At 34.9% G+C, this 20,461-nt stretch overlaps 1 protein-coding gene across 1 annotated transcript in view; it reads left to right on the forward strand.

Moving 5' to 3' along the window:
* FMN2 (formin 2) overlaps positions 1-20,461 on the forward strand; it is a 177,710-nt gene that overhangs the window by 137,511 nt on the left and 19,738 nt on the right. Inside the window, exon 20 of the mRNA XM_026845620.1 lies at positions 9,057-9,108. Within this exon, the coding sequence (XP_026701421.1) occupies positions 9,057-9,108 (52 nt within the window). The remainder of the gene's footprint in view (positions 1-9,056; positions 9,109-20,461) is intronic.

Here is a 20,461-nt window from a genome sequence, read left to right on the forward strand (position 1 = left end):
AAATATTATTATTATTAAATATACTAATTACCAAGATTAAAGAGAGCAAGTTTTTTTTTCATTTTAGACAAAACTGATGGAGGGATATAAAGAGCAAGAAATGTAAAGTCACTGTAACAAAAGGCACAGGAATTCACACTTAAACAACTTAATTCCATGAATGTTTACATTTTTATGTTAGTATTCTTTTTGTTGGATTATTAAAAGACCTTTTAAGACCTTTTAAAACTTGTTGCTTGAGTGCTGAGAGTATTTTTTTTAATCTCACACTGACATCTTAACGCTAATAAATAGTTTAATGTCAGTACTGTATAAACTTGTCCCTACCTCAGATGTTAGCACCTCCATTGGTGGGCATTATTACGTAATAATCCTAATTCAGATTGAGTTGTATTTGCAACACTAAACAGACTTCACTGAATTAGCCTCACCTTGCCTCACAGTCCATCAAAGGCCAAACCTTTAGACTGGGGCTGGCAGCTGTTTGTGCCTTTGGCACAGGACCTCATTTAATGATTTTTGTAGGTATCTGTACAATGATTGCAGGCAGCACAGGTGTGGTAGAGTAAAAAAAAAAGTTGTTTTGGGCATCACTTGGAAACAGATCAATGCATGAGTGTCACAATAGCATGATACAAGTCACCCACCTCAAAATATACTGAATGAATGCAGCAAATTACTGAAATTACCAAATATCTTGTGGATGGTTGGGGGGGCAGAAATTAATTCACATTTAAAATCTCCAGTAAAATCTAAAATGGGTTCAAATAACATTGATTTTAACACAAAATTCTTGGGATGGAGAAGGAAAAATAAGATGATGACATTTAAAGCTTTACTAAAAGTACTTAGATCCTTCATTAGCCCTAATCACTATGGCATGACATGTTCTTTAGCACTGCAGAGTCCAGGCTCACAACTGAACAGCTTTCCATTTAAATCAGGCCTGAAATCTCTTGCAGTATCTTTACTGTACCTAATAACATATATTTAATTCTAGGTCTGCTAGCTAAATGCATGTCTGTGCAGTGCCTAGTCCTGACCTGACTGTGACCTTTGAGTATTGTAGGATTTTAGTATCCCCAAGGAACACATTGGGTGGAGCTCAAAGCTACACATGAAATACAGTGTATTTTGCTACTGTGAACGTGACATATGACAACATCCTAGTGAGTAGTTGCTGAATATAGATTTTTTGGGGTTGTTTTTGTTGTTGTTTTGTTGTTTTTTAATGTTGGATATGGGTCTCACTTCTCCCTCCATTCAGCTGACAGGAAATGTCATCTTTCAAAAGGTGGCAAATAACCTATTTTCTTACCAGACTGCTGCCTGAGATGGATTAAAAGAGGACAAAACGAGCAACATGTGGAGAGAGTTCACATCTTGAAACAGTGTATCTGAGGGGTAGATAGGACTTGTCCTGATATTTTTTTGTGTTATTATTACTATAGTTATTCATTTGAAAAGTCAGTCATCTTTTTATAGAGTCAGTTGTTGTTAAGTTTAAATTTTTTTAACTTTCATGAAGATCAACTTTTACTGCTTGTGTATTCAATGAGAGTTTAAGCTGTGGCTCCATAGATCTTGGTCATAATCTATGGAGCTAGTACATAATTTGAGTTGTTCCTGTTGTGTGATTGTGTGAAGTCATTGTGAAGTGCAATTAGTTGGAATCAATGTAAATGTGTGTTTTACTTGTCATAGGTGTTGAAAAAACTAGAACATAATTAGGAAAATGTCCAGCATATTAGATGCTCTATCTCCAGTTATCTTCAAGAAACTGGAGTCCAAATGAAGTATTTAAATGTTCTTTTCCATCTATGTATAAAAAGCTTAGAAAATGAGGGAGAGGGAGTGGGTATTCTTCATGCTTGCCACCTTCTATGAATTTGTCACAGGAAATACAGAAGGAGGTAACACTCTTTACTAGGATTCCCAGGAGAAACCCTGCTTTCTTCTCTTGCAAAGCTTTCTTAGCATGAATGTACCTAATAATAAACCATCCAAACGTATTTGGATCTTTGTTCAGTGTAAATAGAAATTCTCAAAACTATAGCAATGTAGCTCTGACTCATTGAAAAGGCATTGTATCTGTCAAAAAAAACCCCTCCAACAAACTGGCTCCACTTGAAAGTTACTGGAAAGCACATTCATAGCAAGTTATAAACAAATACTAGTTAACACATTAAATAAAAAGAGAGGAAAAAGGCAAAAAGATTTAGGATCTAGACAAGCAGATGAAAGGATTCTTGTTGCCTTCCATCTGAGATTACTCAGATGCATTCCTGTATTCAATTACCTGAGAAGATGTGATACTCCCTTAAGAGAGATCAGGAGATCAGAAGGGATGGCCGTTTCGTGCATCTTCTTACTCATAGCCCTTTGAAACTGATTCAGAAGAAACAGCTTAAATTGCAACAGGGTTTGGGGCCAGACAGTAACTACAGATAGTAATCACTGGGTCAAGATCATACCACAAACCAACAGCAAAACGTTCTGGTGGAACAAAAGCTCTGAGAGGGCATTTGAATGCTGTTTGAGTAGACCTACAGGGTCTACTTGGAATAATTTCTGAATCAGAACCAAAGGGTCAACTTTCTTTGTGACTTTATCTAGTATATGCACATAAAGGACATTGATAATTCTTATTAACTGTTAAATTTGAGCTTGTTTTTCTCATTCAGTTCCTGGTATTATTGCATATTCAACTTTAAGCTTAACTTTTAATGCTTGCTTTTTTTAAATTATTTTTCAAAGCCACTAAATATGAGCCCTTGTCATCATTTAAATATTAATGATCATCTAACTTTACAGTCTTCCTCAAAGTCCACTTTCTTTTTGATCATTTCCATGTAAAATGGCTACTCAGTTTTTCCCAGTGCCACTCGTGTCCCCAACCACATAAATCTTTATAAACAAAACATGCAAAGAGAACAAAACAAAACAAAAATCAAAAAATTGAGGCAAAACACAGTTAGTCTAATGGGGGAAGGAAAGAGGTTTTTCTCAAGAGCTTTCTACTGATCCTGGTGTCTTTGCTATTTTGCTTTGGCATTTCAAGGTATTTAGAAACACAAAATTGACTAGTATGCTGATTGCCAAATAAAATAGCTGTTAGTATTTTGATGTTTTCTAGGGGCTTTTAAAAGTCCATGCACTACCAAGGAGACTGGAGGAATTCTCTTAGGAGCTCTGGCAGAGATCTTGTAAACTTGAACCTTAGACCCTAATACATGCCTTTGCTTGAGGTGGTTGTTCATCCAGTATTTTTCCTTTCTGTCTTCACTTTTTTTGTCCTAGCCTCACACATGAGATACAGAGGGTATCCTCATAGCCTCTTTCAGGTACCTCGGGTCCTCAGATCTTAGTAGAGCTGGGTCAGCAGTGACAGATGAACCACTTGATGTTCCATATGCTTTTTAACAAACTCTATCCCTCATTTTTGTTTTTAGTTTTGTTTTGTTGGCATTTTCTTGGAGTTTGTGGCTCTGACAGAGGAGTTATTTGCTATATTTTTGAGGTCCCAGCTATTATTCACTCAATACCACTGTCTTTAAAAATCCTGGTAAATCTGCAGTAAGGGTTTGTAAAAGTGTTAGAAATAGTTTTCTTTTTTTCAGTAAAAAGGATTTCCAAAAATTCCACTGCTTTTCAATAATATTTATATAGCATGGGGCAGAATAGTCCCAGTTTAAAACAGTTGTTATAAGTCTCTGACCTCCCAGTTAGTCTTAGGTCAAATATTTCTTAAGATTTTTAAGTCCTCTGGAAGAGATAGTAGAGTGAAATGTTGCACTTTTCTATCAAGAACTTGCAACAGTTGGTATTAGAGATAGCAGATATTGTATGCAGTATGTCCATATAGAAAATAGCTTGTACATACAGAAAATAGGTATATTAATTTAAGTAACTTTTAAAAAATTTTTAAAATTTAATGCAGAAGGTATGATAGTTAAATTTACAGGAGACTAATGTAGAAAGGATATTGGACCAAAAATTGAAGAAACTTGGCAATGTTCTTAGTTCACAGAGTGACTTGATGCCTGGAGAAATTTTAGCATAATTAGTCTGAAATGTCACTTGCCACTGAGGTCAGAGGGACAATTTGTGGTCAAAAAAATTGCTTTTATGTCCTTACCTTTGAACCCCTCTTCACTTAATATAATCTTACATGTTTCTTACAGGGAGGAAAGAAAAAAAAAAAAAACTATTTGCCAAAAAGTGAATGATACTGTTCTGCTAAAGACCATTATTTTCTACAATGCCTGTGTATACTTCTCACATTCAGTTTTGTGAGATGCTTCATATTTTCATAAATGCATAGATCACTTTAATATGGTATTTTTGTATGTGCCTTTGCAGAAGTTTATATGTAATCTAATCTAAAAGAACCGCAAGAGCAAACATGCAGAACAATGGAATGTATTATTCTGGAATGTGGGTATATGCTGATAATGACAGAACTTTTGTGAATTAATTAGACTTCATTTGTGAGACCATATTGGAAAGCTCATTTTGAATTGCATGAAATCAGGTGTTATGCCCCAATTATAAAACATCAATCAGTAAATTTAAGCAAATACAAAAATTATAAGATAGAAGATCTGATGTGAGTAAAATTTAAAGAAATACATACTATGTAGTTAAAAGAATTGATTGAAGAGTCTTGGATATAGTACAGTCCATGCTTGGTAAGGAATGACATAGGAAAGAAGGAATGTACTTGAATTTTGAGCAAATATATAAAGTATTTAGGAAGTATAGACCTTGCTCTAAAGGTAGACCATCTTTAAGTAATCTGAAGGTATCTTAATGGAAAAGGCAGCAAACAGTTGAATATCATCCAACAAGAAGACATTAAAAAGATGCTTTCAAAAGAAAAAGGGAAAAGATAACGAATTCAGTATACATTGTAAATAGTAGATAAGGCAGCTTTGCTTCATGAAAGGTCACTTTCACTCTAAAATGTTCTTCTTTTTTTCATATGGCGATGTTTTTTCAATATGACCTCAGGTTATTTTTCAACTATATCCTTTAAAGTAGGTTTTTCAGAATATATATGCCTTCAGGATTATGGGAGCTGCATATAAAGCCCTACAGTATATTGAGTGTATGCAGGCAGAGATATAAAACTTGTTTTACCTCTGCTTACTGATGCATTACATGAAATATAGGGGCTATTATTTCCTGGTATGATATAGTTTTTAATAGATTTGGAACAATATATTTAGAAGTGGTTTAGTAAATTAGTGTCAAGGATCAAGAAAACTACTCTTACCATTGGTTGGTGAAAAGATGATGAGTCAATAAAATATGGAATACTTTCATTTGGGAAAGATAACTGACCCAAGAGCAGGAACTTCTACATCTGTCAGAAAAGTCTGCAACCAGTCGCTGCTATGGTCAGCTGGACAGATTCCAAATATATATGAAAGCAGATATGGCTACTAGATGACTACAAGATTTTTTTTAAATGTTTTTCAAAGAAAATAAATAACACTTTCTGAAGTAATCTTGCTTCTTGAGGGCAGAGAGAAATTTTAGTGGCAGAACAGTGTGCTCAGTTGTGCTCAGCTGCCATGATATCCCTGGAAATGACCAATTTTCCTGTATTGCCTATTGCCATGGCAGGATCACTGTGGAATAGGTAGGTATTTTCTCATTTTTACTTCACCTGTTGGAGGAGTTTTCTTTTGTAAAAGTAAATACACTTTCCTCACAAGACTGTTCTCCCAAGATGGACACCTTGCAGCTGGTACTTAGCACTTCATTATTACAGGCTGCCAAGAAGTAAGAATGCCAAACTGGTGCCTTTCAGGCACTCTCTTTACAGTTGTGATGAACTGCTTTGGAGGAAGAAGTCAGCAAAGAAGCATATTGAATGAAATGGCAGTGTAATGTACTCTGGGACGCTTCAGCTGAATTGGTCATGACTCTGATTATTTTTTTCCTCCCCTACTCAAACAAGAAAAGTGAGTTGAAAGCAGTTTACCAATAGGGCAACTAGTACAGAGCAAAATGCCAATAACCACTAATATCAGGTGATCATATTAGTGGTCGGTTTAGAAGTTGTAGGAATCTCCAGATGCTTCAACATCTAATAGTTATTCCATTGTATCCTGGTGATGTAAGACTGTTGTGGGTTTGGTAACAGGAGGCTTTCTTCCCTTGCTGGTTAATGCATGTCTCTGACTAATCATTGTCCACAGCTTTCAGATGTTTACTGTATAGGAGTGCAAAAGCAGTCATCTGAATATTTTCTTTGGACGGGGACAGATCCTTGAGTGTACATACTGAATTTTCTTCACTTTCAGTTGTGCCACCTGTTGTCTTTTGGAAGCAGAATTGTTTTCATACTGTTCTTTAACTTTTTTATGTCTAAAAAAATGAATAAGCAAATGGATTGCAAGTCAGATTTACAGTTTAATAATATCCTTTTGATAATATGCAAAAGGTTTAGAAGTGTCATCACATTTGGAACAGACTGCAAGGGAATTCTCTTTTAGAGGAAATTCTTTCCTTGCAAAACTGTTTAATGCCAAGAGGTGATCTGATGCTGTATGAACCCTCTCTCTGTGTTTATTGTAGCTGCCTTATGCATAGTACTTAGTACTTTTAAAAAAATGCTATTACCTGCACCTGCATTATTCAGGAATTCTCAGTATTCTTTTCATTGAGTAAAACCTGTTCTCTATGAAATTATTAAAAGTAGAGATACCTGAAGTATTTTTTTTTCTTCCTCTCTGGACCACAGGAACTTTTAAATTTAAACAAAACTTGATTCAAAATGGGGGCATTTTGACATGCTTTGATAAGCCTAGTATAATATGTTGTGCTTTCACTCTTTCAAAAAGTAAATTGTGGAATATTTGCTCCATTGTTGGTGGGTAAATAATTGTTTGTAAGCATGTGCAGAACAGTTGAAATAAGGAAGAAAAAAACCAAAACTAGACAGCTCAGATGATGTTATATTCCATCAATCCTGGAAATTATAAAAATAATTATATCCTATGAATATTATATGTGTACTAAAAGACTGTCCCTAGGCTGGAACATGCTAGTTTCCATTTCCAAGCGTTATCAAAGTGGAAGAAGTCCAAATTACATTTTTCAGTAACAGAATTATTTATTTTAGAAGCTGTATCTGCAGATACTTAGTTAAAGTGTTAATGCAGAATTAGATATTGGATCTCCCTTCATCCAGGGAATTTGTGTGCAGTTTCTTCTCTTGCACCGTATGGTTTTACAAGTTATACCTTGACTTTCAGGACTAAAGTATGAAAAGAAAAAAAAAAAAAAAAAAAAAAACCAGGTTTCACCTGGTTTCATATCCAAAGCAAGTCAAGGCTTTCAAGAAAAACTCTAAGCCAGCCCAGATTCACTCAGCACTGGGCCCAAGTTCACTCAAAAGGGTTTTGGGCCCTCATAAACCTTTTGAAGAATCTGGGCTGAGTTTCAAGTCAGTATTGAAACCTGTAATCAGGCAGGCTTCACGTGCTCTTGAATTTCCTTGAGAACATTTACCCATCTCTCCCTCAAGTTTTCTGTGGTTTGCTCAGATTTTTTTCACTTTCAGCAAAACAATGATGATGCTCCGAGTCTTCAAGTAATGATTACTAAATACAATGTTTGCTGCGGCAAGCATCCAGGCACTGCTCACCCTACTCGGCAGACTACATTATTACTAATAAAAAGCATTTGCAGTATCAGACATAACTCTTGTTCTGACTGGGAAAAGAATGGGAAAACTGCATGTGTGTATCTTTGTTACAGATTTCACGTGTCTATTTTAGTATATGTTTGTAAAGTGCTGTTGATTAAAACATTGTAACAGAAAAGGAGCGATTTACCATTGTTCCCTAATAATTTCATTGCCTTTCTCATTATTTCAAAATTTACAATCAGGATTTCCTTTTTCAAAGGCAATGTGTCTCTAATGTAGAAAAGCAACTTCGATGAATTATTATTGTAGAGCTGTGTAGGGAAGGCAAAATGAAAAATAGCTTAAAGGTTTATTCTTCTTTTTTAGATTTCTGTATGAATTCCATACCATTGACATATGTTTCCGAGACAGTTCAGAGCCTCTTTATGTCCCAAAACCCACTGACTCTTTGGAATCCTAAAATTCTCCTTGCAAATTAGCATGCCAGTAGTCCAGCAGACTGAAAAAGGGGATCAAGTTTCAAACTAAAAAGCTTTTGGCTAAAGCATGCGTATCTTAAATGGGATTTAAGGTGTGCTACCTGAATGACTGTATAAGTATAAATCTCACCTAAGCATACATGCATAGAGTGGTTTGTACTATTGCTTTGCACATTGCTGATGCCTAGGTTAATATGCATGTTATTGTGGATTTTGTATATCAGAATACCCATCTAAATTAAGTGAAATGGATACAAAATAAAGATGATAAACCACATGAAAAATAGATAATTTTTCACCACTGTGTGGCAATGACAGTTTCATATTTTTAATTTCCTTGACATGATCACCAAATGATAATTTCCTTCATATAAAAAAATTTCATGTTTTCAATATGGGCCTTCTAAGGCTCTAATGCTTCACTAACTGATGTGTGTGCAGGGAGAGGAAAGAGAGCTTTTATTTGTAACTATCAAGCAACTTTTAGAAAAGGTATAAGACTGAATCCTTCCTGTTCTTCACTCAGCTTTTCCTCCTCTTGGTAGACCAGTTCCCATATTTATTAAGCTTTCAGAATAATTCTTTAAAATCTGGTTTTAAATCACTTTCATGACTTCGTTGTTTATATTACTGCAAGATTTTTTTTTTTTAATTTTCCGAACTTACTTTGATTTTTTTTTTTCTGTGGTGGTGTGTTTTGTTTGGTTTTTAATAGGGATATCAGGATTCACGTAGCTTATGTGTGGTTTGGGGTTTTTGTTTTTGTTTTTTTTTCTTTCAGAATTAATGTACATGAGTATATCCTTAGGCAATTTCTATATATTTTATACATTACATATTTACATTTAACATTAACCTGAAACAACATCTTCCTCCTTCACCTTGTAGCTAATTCTTTGGTTATATTTTTACAGCTAAAATAGACCAAGAAAATGAAGAGAAGTCACTGACAGAAGCACATAAAAGGTAAGAAAGAACAATGAAGTGAAACTTTTCTTTGTAAAATATGTTTTGGTAGAAGGTGCTGTGTTGCTAGCTAGCATTATCATATTTTTGAATAGTGAAAGAAATGCACTCAGAAATCGAAATTATATTTAATTTGATAATTAGGAAAGAAGATGAAGGAATGTAGACACGAAAGCTAGACAACTTTAGAGAAATACTGCACATGACTTCTGTCTTTTGAAAAACGCATGTACCTTATGTAAAAATAAATTCCCAAGATACCATTTGGACTGAGAGAAAACTTTTCATACTACACCAGAATCATGGTGATTTGACAGACACATAGCATTCCCCAGAGAACTATTATTCATTAGGTACCACTTCCTGTGCTTATAAAATGTCTGCTTTAAGGTAAAGAATGGAAATCTGTTTTTTAATATACTAATGATATGTATATTTAAATGTGACTTCCTTTGTAGAATTGCTAATAGATCTTCAAATTTTTTTTGTGCAAAAAGCAAAATACCTAATTACATTTCATTACAGATGTGTGCAGTTGAGAGAGTTCTCAAAATTGGGAACTTCACTGAATTGCACAACTTGTGGTTTCTTCTGATTTTTTGGCAGTGCTCTCCAGAAGTTCTCCAGCAGCAGTGCTTAAATGGGACAGATTTTTATCTGTCCCAGCAAAAGATCAAAATATGACATACACCATTTATAGTCCAGATTTAGTGAAACTGACAGCCTGCATTTGTTTGTTTTGGGTTTTTTTCACTAAAAATAGCATCTTCTTTTTGTACTATCTACAGCTGTCACTGAATATAGGCTAATTAATATATTAATAATATATGAAGACTCTCAATAGGATTCTGGTAAAATATACCACTATAAAAAGTTCTAGTTTTTCTGTGGTTTGTTAGCCATTCTGTGGCACCAATGCCCAAATTTGCTACCTGCTCTAATGCCACAGTGTGGTTGATGTCTTTCCTGGTACAGCACCACATCTTCTCCCTATTTACTTGGGCCATGTCCTAAAGATAATACCTGAAAAGGAAGCCAAGGGGAGAGTAGATGTTCCTCTGCCACAAGAAGCTCCCTCCTTACTTGTAACGAGATGGTAGGTCCTTTAGTGGTATATCAGTGATGTGAGATCCTGATGGAAAAAATGGAACAAAGGGAGTACTGCTTTGGCTTAGTATCATACCTCTTGCTCAAGTGTGTGTGTGTGTGTGTGTATATGTGTGTATATATATATATATATATGTGTGTGTGTGTGTATATATATATGAAAGACATTCCTGACATTTCTTAGGTTTAACTGCTGAGTTACATAGTTCTTATCCTTAAAAATCTTCTTCACGATAAAACTTTGAGAGAAGAAACTGCTGTTAGGAGAAGAGATTTTTTGTGATCTCTGCTCTTTTAAGGAAACTTTTTCTTCTGTGGCAAATGGATTAGACTACACGTCCAAAGCTGAAAGATATCTAAGGACAAGAGGAATCTGCAATCTGTTCAGAAATCTTGTGACTTCTCATGTCTTCTGGTGTCTAATTCACTCTCCATTCTTATTTTTTTCCCTGACTGCACTGGAACCATCATATCAAAAACTTCCTGTTGGTATATCTAGCATCCACAATATGTGGGAAGAAAGCAAACTGCTTACTGGATTCTTATTCAGCTCGGTCTGCTTCTTCTGACTTGTCCCAATTCTTTCTTTGTCCTAGGTTTAGTGCATCAACTCCTATTACATGGTAGTCTGTCAAAGAAGAAGATTCAGCTTCATTGTTCCTCTTTGCTGTCAATATCTAGCAAGGATAACATCACATACAAAACTTTTTGTGGAACACATGAGGAATTATGCTAGAACAACATTAGGGCAAAGTTATTTTTTACTATTATCTATTCCACATTTCTCTTTCTTCCTCTCACCTTCCCACAAAAAATCTCAATCAGATTAGTGGTATTTGTTGAAATATTGAAGGCAACTTCATGGTATATTTTTAGTATTATGGGTATTTATTTCACTAAGATCTTTTATTTGGCTTAAAATTAAAATGCTTGGGATCCTTTTTGGCAGAGGGTGGGTGAAAAAGAAGATGAGATCTTAAAAAGCTCAATAAAAGATTAGTTACATTTGGCTTATCATTGGTAGAACATCAGTGCATAGGATAACTAGACAAGCAAGTAGTGCAAGGAAGAGCGATGGATTAGATGGAGCAAAATTAATGTGATTAATGTGCTTGGATTTTTCTTTTTGAAGTGGATAACTTCAGCCCATGTATAAGGTCTACCCCACAATAGCACTTCTTTAGCTTTCAGTAAAAACTACGATTTTTTTTTTTTTCCTTGTTAGTTTGGGCACAAAATATTAAAGCTGATATCTCCATAAAAATATGAAAGGCTAAAAGAAAACTTCTTGCAGCAATAACAACAAAAATGTTTCTAAAATTAATAATGATTTGAAGAGAATGCAGCAATGTGTATTTTAGAAAAGCTCAATTGTGCAATAGATGAGCTGAAATGGAAAGTTAATCTTCCACACAAAATAAAGACAAAGAAAATGGAATGTCTGCTCCAGGGACTCCATACAGTATATAGCTGTTCATTTGTCACAAGTGAGAAAATGTTTAATCGGTTTTGAAATGATGTATACGCTCTTTATTTATCGTGTTTAGTGACTTTAAAAGTGTCAGTATGTAAAGTGTTTATCCAAGGAATGATTTTCTGGCACATGGATAAAATGAAAAGTTGAAATGTTTAGCTCGCAACAGGCTTATGTTCCAAGATCTCTCTGAGTAAGTATCCTGAGATGAGAAGAAAGCACACAGGTCTGTGTTTATCTAGCTTACGCAGGCAGACAAGGAAGGCTCCAGCCTGGTATTAACACTGAAGTGACATGGAATGTCTTCACCAAACCCCAAACAATTACATCATTCCCTTTACAATATTGATAAAGTGTAATAAAAAAGAACCTGGCACTTTCCAATTAGGTCATCATTGCTAAATATTTGAGAAACTCTGAAATACTTTTACTTTAAAGTAAAAATCACTGTTTTGGGGGGAGGGAAATGAAGTAAAACAGGAGATACAGAGGAGGAGGAGGGGGGAAAGAGTTGCTTCTATGTTTTAGGAGTCCACAACTTGGTGCTTTTTTTTAAACTCTTAGATTATGTCCTCTGTCCTAAAATGCATAGCTATATTCTCAATTCACACAGCTGTATAGAAAATTTAAACAGGTTTATAATTAAAATTTATCATCTTTGAAAATTGGGAGGTATAGTATGCTTTCTACCAAGCAACAAATATGTACTCCGTTTTCTGTATTTTCATTTACTTGGCTTTAAATACCTCTAATCTTTCAAGATGTAAGTTTCTTTAAGCAGGAGGAAAAATTAGAAGCGCTATTGTTTCAAGGTATGCTTAATACAATTTTAGAACCATACAGAGTTTATTCACAGTATCCACAGAAAGTAGGAACCAAGATTTCATCAAAATTACTGTCAAAAGCAATGTTATAGCTGATGTCTTGTTTACCGTGCTAGGATAAAAGGCGATAGCAACAGAAGCAATATAATCTTGCTGTTTTATAATCAGAAATGAACTGGTTACTTCTTGCACTTCATTCCTGAAGAAGCAATAGCTAAACAACCTGACTAGAATCACCAGAAACAGCATTCAGTGAACCTGAAGGTCCTAATTCTCTGCCTTGCTACTTCTATTCAGCTGAATGCTATGAAGGAATAGCATATATTTTTATTACTTTCTTATAATACTTTACCCAGTATTGAGTTCTGATCTCCTTGGAAGGCTTCCAGATTAGGGTCTTTTTTAAGAAGAAAATAAATCCAGACTGTAATACTGATCTCTCTTCCACTGAATTAGTTAAGATGAACTTTCTCTTTTTTTTCCCCTCTACCTGCAATGATTTGTCTCCTCTTGCAATAACACCTTGGGAATCATTCACAAATTGGAGATGTTTGGTTTAGACCTGAGATACAGTCAGATGATCTTCAATTCTTTCTGCTTTCTCTCAGTCAAACAATGAAGTGTCAGATTCTAAATTCAGTGCAGTAGCACTAAAAATTTTTATTTATGTTTACTCATACTGCACTCATAAAGAGGCAATGTATGCTGACAATCTCTTAAGAACACTACAGATCCTTTTAGCTGATTTCAGATAGTATAATCTTGCTTGAAGTGATAACATAGGTCACTAAAACAACAGTCCCATATAATGGTGGCTTGATTTGGGGTGAAACTGTTCACCTGTTTTTCCTGCTGTGGTGCCTAATGAGGACTAGATAGACAGAAATGCTACTCACTATCAGAGCGTTGTATACATCACATTTTAACAAATCTGAGAATTTAATCTGTTCTTTAGTAAATCTGAATGCATTATGTGAATATATATTTGTTTTTATAAAAAGTCAAACAGAGGACTTTCTGCCTTCTGACATAAGTATCAACTGGGGAATAAGGATGTGTGTGGCTGGGTATGGAACACTCATCTTCCCATGTCAGGATATTTTTATTTTATAATTTGCTCACATTACTTGCACATTCCAGTGAGTTTTAGGCTTTTAAGTGCTTCCTGAGTGCAGCCTCCCAGGCACCTCTTCTGTTTTCAGGACTTTTAATAATCCATTTAGCAATGTGTTGTTGCTTGCTTTGCTGTGGCAACAAAGGACATTAATTTTGAAGAGTAATGTTTACCTTTAAATTCCCTGGGAAAAAAAAAAAAAAAAGTACTCCTGACACAACACTCTTCACAGACTTCCATTGGCTTCACTGAACATGAGACCTGGGGAGGAACAAAGCTTTACACCTGCTTATGAGCTGACAAGTTGATGACACTTAGAAAAATAGCAGACAGTATGGTACAATGGCACTGTTGAAAAGCAACACATAAAAATGTAGCACCTAAATCTGATAATCCTTTAAAACAGTAAATGTTCCTCCACCTTGCTACCCTCCACACAATGGTTTGGATTTTTTTCCAAAAGTGAACTGTAAAGTTAAAGTGAAAATTGAGTTAATGATTGAAATAAAGTGGTGAAAAGTTCAGAATTGAGATAGGTATGTAGTTTTAAAAAAAAAAAAAAAAAAAAAAAAAAAAAAAAAAAAAACAACACTTTTTAATTGAAAGGCAAGAATATGCTGTTGGACTCCATCTTTCACTACTCTTTGCTCATTCATCCTTTGTTGGTTCCTTTACTGTTAGGTCTCTTCTCGCTGTGTGGCTCGCAGCATGCAGACTTGAATTGCTGGTGGTAATACATTTCAGACTGTAGGTATACATTAGCTGGATCAGCAAAAAGTAAATACTTGGTGAGCAAAGGAAATGTGTATAGAAGAAGCTTACAGACTGTTAAACAGATTGGATCATTCTAGTTTAGTATCCTGTCTCTGAAAAAATATCAGGGTCTGTAAATATGGAGTAATGGAAATTTAGCTGGCCGTTTAGTTGTCAGAAAGTCTCTTCTGAAATATGGGTAATTGATCTTTCCCTGAAAGATGAAGTCTGTCCTTTTCTGAAAATATATGCCAAATGACTGCAAGTCCTTAACCATTTGCACGATTTATTTTGTATGCAAGAGCATTATTTTTTTTTTTTTTTGAAGGTGTTGGGCTGCTAGCTTAAAAAAAAAAAATCATTGGTTTTAAATGAGTTTGCATGTAATGGCATTCAGTGCTAGTATGAACAAATGGTAACAAAACTTTTAGCAGACTTGGTAGCATAACTTTTAGCATAACTTCAGCTATCTAATATTCTGCAATGTAAACGCATCTTTATGCACCTCATTCTACAGTTTAGGTAGAGGAGCTATTCTTTATCTTCAATAGAAGATAAAAGATATTAGTTTAAGGTTAAAATACAGTTACACAAAAGAGCATTGATAATGATACAGCTAAGTAATACCCTGTTAACAATATAGTTAAAATAAATGGGATCCAATCATATCCAAAAGTAATGCTATTCAGGATTTTAAAAAAAGATAAGACTAAATTAAAATTAACAAAAAAAATACAAAAATTCAAATCTTTGAATGTGGCACATTGTTTTGACCTCTAGTTTATGTCCAGAGGGTGGTTTCACTGAGGAGTTCTCAAAAATTCAAGGTATTCCTTATGAGCTGTTACAGCTGACGTAAAAGTCTTGTGTGCGTGTGTGTATGTGTGATTAGCTCCAGTGCCTTTCCACTGTGCATCAGCTTCTGATTATGTTCAGCAGTTTTTTTCTTTCATCGTGTTGTCTACCTGACCTAGTTAGCTAGTTTCCTAAGATCTGTAGTGTTTGCATTTGACATGATTATGACTTTAATGTGGATCACACTTCAGCTTTTACTCTCTTATGTTTATTTGCCACTACAGTTGTTGCTTTCTTCCTTGCTGTATTTTAAGATTTACTTTAAGAATTATTATATTATATTGCTGTTGTCATGTATATGCAAATGGAAGAGCAGAACGTCATGGACGTGGTTTAATTAGGTCACAATTGCATTAACTCATCTGGGAACTATCCAGTAATAATTTGTACTGTATAGGTCATTCCTTCCATAATCATTTCCAGTTGATGGAAGGCTGCCATCAGCCCCTCAACGGTATAGGCCTTGCCTCAGCCTACTGCTGAAGCCCCGCTGTGCTTATACATGGAGATTAAGTGACTAGGGAAAAAAGTGTTGCCTCTTTACTTTTCTTTGGTTTGTTCCTCAGCCTTGTTACCTTGTTTCTTGTCTTCCTTATCAAGCTAGATTCAGAAATTGAATTAGCTTGAACACTTCTCCTGCTATAACTTGCACCCGCTTCTCTACTCAGCTGCTGCCTGAAAGATGGTTCTACCTTAATCAGTCTGTTGTGGAGGTAAACGTTCATTCTCCACACCAAAGGAATCAATTAGGGCAATGGTCACTCCAGACCAGAAACACCATGAAGCCTTTATGTAATCCTTAGATGGGGTGGGAGCAGCTCCTCCAGACATAAGAGTATGTTCTTGGGCCAAATGAGTATGGTTTTTTTTAGCTTTGCTTGGATGTGTGAATATGGTATTAAGGAATCCTGTGTTCATGCATATTAAGGGGAGAGCTCTTCAAAGTTTAAGATAAAACTGTATCAAAAAGCATTTAAAATGCTAGGTGGTTCTATAATACACAAGTATTTCAGAGCATTTTTATTCTATAATTTTCAAATAATAGAAACTGAAACCTAAATTTGACTTGAGCACTAAAATAGAAAGAGCAGATGATAATACTTCCAATCAGACCTGTAGATTCATTACACTTATTTTTGGAGTGTGTTTTTGTAAGTGCACATGTATTTTATTTGATCTATGATGGGATATATTCTTAGAGTGTGGGTTAAGATTCTATGTACATGAAATCTAGTAATGCATCTGTGTGGTTTCTGTCTAGATATCTAAATAATTCACTCTGGGTTTAAGGCAAATTATTTCTTATTTTGTTAGATAACTCTGACTTTGACCCTGCGTGAATTTCAGTTGTAAAAGTGAGCCATACCATGGGAGCAGACAGATTACAAGGCTGAGGCTGGCATCAATAAATTGAAAAAAAAAAAAACAACACCACATAATAAAACTTTTAATGCAATATTTAGGACACAAATGTTACCCTACCTCCATATGTAATTATAACCTCTTTAAGTAATAATGATTGCCCAAGAAGGCCTCCATTGCACTAGACAGTGAAGATGAGGTGTGTTAATAGAAACATCTGGAGACAAGTTGGGCTTTAGCATGAGGCATTTAGCTTTTTCTTACAACACTGAGGCTAGCAGCTTGTATGTGAGGTCACTGCTGTTGAATTTCATTCTACCACTGTATTCTGTGTCTACTGGCACATTATTATTTCTTCAAGTTCAACTGGCCAAGGATTATTTAATAAGTCTGAAGCTCATATGTTAAGCTTTTTAAGAGAGAAAAATATTTTTCCCTTGGATGTGTTACTGGGCCTGACTTTCTAGTGCACACAATTACATTACATTGTTTTATGCATGCTCATATTGTATATGCCCAGTTTAACACAGAGCTGTCCATGTGTCTACATAACAGTTTAGCTGGCATTCTTCCGCATGATATCCACACTAACATAAAATTAAAAGCATTAAACTCTGAGAAAGAGAACCTACACGTTCATGCAAAGCATGCAGATTACGGTGGATTGCAGCTAACACCAATGCACCTAGGGAACTGTAAATACCTCAAGCCAAGTTTTTGAGAGAAAGTTTGAACCTATTTAAAATTGCCATTTTAAAATGACATGCAAATTTAAAATGTATTAGAAAAGGCATGCTAAAATATGTTTACATTTTTCTGTCAGTGGCCTGTTAGAAAACAATTGTCAGAGACAAAAATAAGAACCCAAGGTTAGCTCTGTTTATAATGTATTTTTTCAATTCATGTTTTAATCTGAATAATATTCTTGAACAGACACATAACCTCTAAATATGCATGATGGAATTTAGGTTCACATAAACCCCAATTATTGGGTGAGCTGTGGCTGACGAATTCTTTGGACGTGATAGCAAAAAGGTAGCAAAAAGTACCTCTAACCTACATTTCCTGACCTTTGATTTTCACATGGCTGGAGCCTGACTCAGTCTGTGCAGAATGGCTTTTTAAACATTGTATGCTTTTTTTGTCATCAGAAAAGTTCTGTCTGACAAGCATGGAGCTATCTCCATCCTGCTTCTGGCATGATCCTATGCCACTTCAGATAAAATGACATTGTTATCTCAGCAGTCAGTGCATTTACTTACATATCAGAGCAATGCAAAAAAAAAACAAAAAAAAAAAAAAACAAAAAACAAAAAACAAACCAAAACCAGGCTGTAACTTAGTGTTTTAGAGTTTTAATGTTTTAGAGAAGGAGGAGAATAAAATAGGAAGAAAAATAAATATTAAAAGCAGAGAAGGAAAATCTTTTAGGATACTTTTAAGATGTAGTGTTGACTGTGATCTCTGATTACCTAAAGTTTCTAGAAGGTATAACCAACAAGACATGATTTGGAGAATTTCTTCATTGTGCCCAATTAATTTGGTCCTGATAAAATTAATTTATAAAATAGATCAAGAAAATCTTAGTGCTCAAATTCACCTTCCAACAAAGCTACAATTTAATTTAGTTATGGCCATGTTATTTTGCTGCTTTTCCACCCCTGTTAAGAGGGATTTAATTCCTGAAAGACAGGACTACAGAAACACCCACCCACTGAATGATATAAGGGCCTACAGTAACAGTTTGAACTGAGGTTGAAACTGCAACCTGATATGTGAAGGTTTTTGAACTCCATGAGTTCATCAGTCCTCTAAAAATTTTAGTTTTCTTAAAATATTTGTTTTAAGTGCAAAGTTATGTTTGTAATGCCTACTGAATTTAACAATCTGTGTTACAGTGTATGCTCTGCTTCTATTACTGGGTCTGCTGCCTTCAGTGTATGGCAAAAAATATAAAATATCTAAATTGTGCATTTGTGTTCTTAATCAATGTGTACAATTGATAATATTGATCATTGCTGATAAATATTAAAGCTGTAAAAAGCATTCCTAATATTGAGGGGGGGTGTCAAAATTCTCATGAATGAGGTAGAGTGGCCTGTCAAAACATAATTTTCTGTTCTTGACATTGGATGATTTTTTGGGGCTTTTGCTGTGGGGAAAAAATGGTGCCTCAAAGGTAAGGGGATTTTTTTGTTCTTGTCGAAGCTGTTAATTTTCATCTAGCTGGAGCAATAGAATGCTTTTCTGTTTAATATGGATTTATAGGAGGCAAGGGACTAGAGATGAGGGAGATGACTTAGGATTCAAAACATTGCAAATGTTTGGCAGGTTTTTTTTAGAGGAAAGGAAAAATCTCTGGAGACCTTTGTTTTCTAAGGAACAATATTACAAAATCCATAGTTACACAATATAAATTGGCAAATGAAAGAAAAGATTAATGATTCTGGCAGCTGACTTTAACTGGCATATTATCTCAACTTTCTTTTTAATAATAGGAAAGACACTTTTCTTCCTTAAAACAAAAAGGGGGGGGTGGGGGGGGTAAGAACCCCAAGAAATTTCATCCCAACATTTACATATTGATATTTTGAAAGAAACTATGTTTATTTTTATATTTTCTGACTTCTAATTATGTAGGCAAGGGACGTCACTCATGCAATGATACTTAAAAAAAAACCCAAAAACAAAACCAAAACCAACCAAAAAACCTGAAGAAATCAATGTAAAGTTATAGTGCAGAGAGGACCCTCAACAAAATATGTTTGTAGAAAATGATACGCTTCTTAGGATACTGTGCATATTAATTTTGCTCACAGCCTTATGCTATCTCAATAACCAGGATGCTAGTTCCATTTCAATTTATATAATTCTGTGTATGACTTTGGTATTCTGTTTTAAGACTATCTCTCGTTACTGCTTTCAGATGTTGAAAGCATAAAGAAAATATGTACAAACCCTTTTCATCTTTATAAAACAAAACAGGAATATGACAATTCATATGATTAGCTTTTCCAGTAAGCAAGTACTGGTACCTATATACTGTACTCCTCTATGGAGTCATCAATCCAGGATCAACACTCAACAGGCTTATAAACCTGCCAACTCAGTTTGGCTTTAAATATAGCTCATGTCAGATTTAAAGTAGTAAGAGGCACATATAGTATTTTTTTCCATTTTTTACCTTCTTTCATTTGGTAAACTATGCACAGTTGAAAAAAGGTGACTTTAATCAGACTAAAATGTACCTTAGCAGCTTCTGCCTGACTCAGACCTGCTTCTGAAACACAACTGCTTCAGAAAACTAACACAGTACCAACACTAAGACAACCTGTTCTTAATCTCAAAAGTACATAAACGATGCTTAACAATTTATAAAGCCAAACCCAAATAATCGAGAATATCCAGGTTTGAACTTCAACCAAAATAAAACTTTAAAAAAAAGGAAAAATCTGTTAAACAGTAGAGAATCTCGCTTGCACAATTGTAGAAACATTTTTTTTCTGCTTTTAAATCCACATTGAAACAAATCTTTACTCTTGCAGGTGATTAGGTTTGCTGTATGGGGAAACCAGATGCGTGTATGTTTGTGCGTGTTCACCATTTCTCAGAAAGGTCAGCCAGGGCACGTCTGTACCTATGGTTACTTTGCTGTTTGTTTGGCCACAGAAGCCTGATCAAATGATGCTGAGATGAAACTACTGCTGCTTAGTATTGTTGATTTGGCCTTATTGCAGTTCTTTGTTTAGCAAAAGAGGTATTTTTTCTAGTTGCTAGCTGCTTTATCTCCTGTCCTTTTGCTTGACCTACTGCCTACAATCACGTATCTACATGCATGTATACAAGCATACCTTGTACGTAATT

The sequence above is a fragment of the Athene cunicularia genome, assembly GCF_003259725.1.
Source record: "Athene cunicularia isolate RWA chromosome 3 unlocalized genomic scaffold, athCun1 chr3_part1, whole genome shotgun sequence".
Lineage (NCBI taxonomy): Eukaryota > Metazoa > Chordata > Aves > Strigiformes > Strigidae > Athene > Athene cunicularia.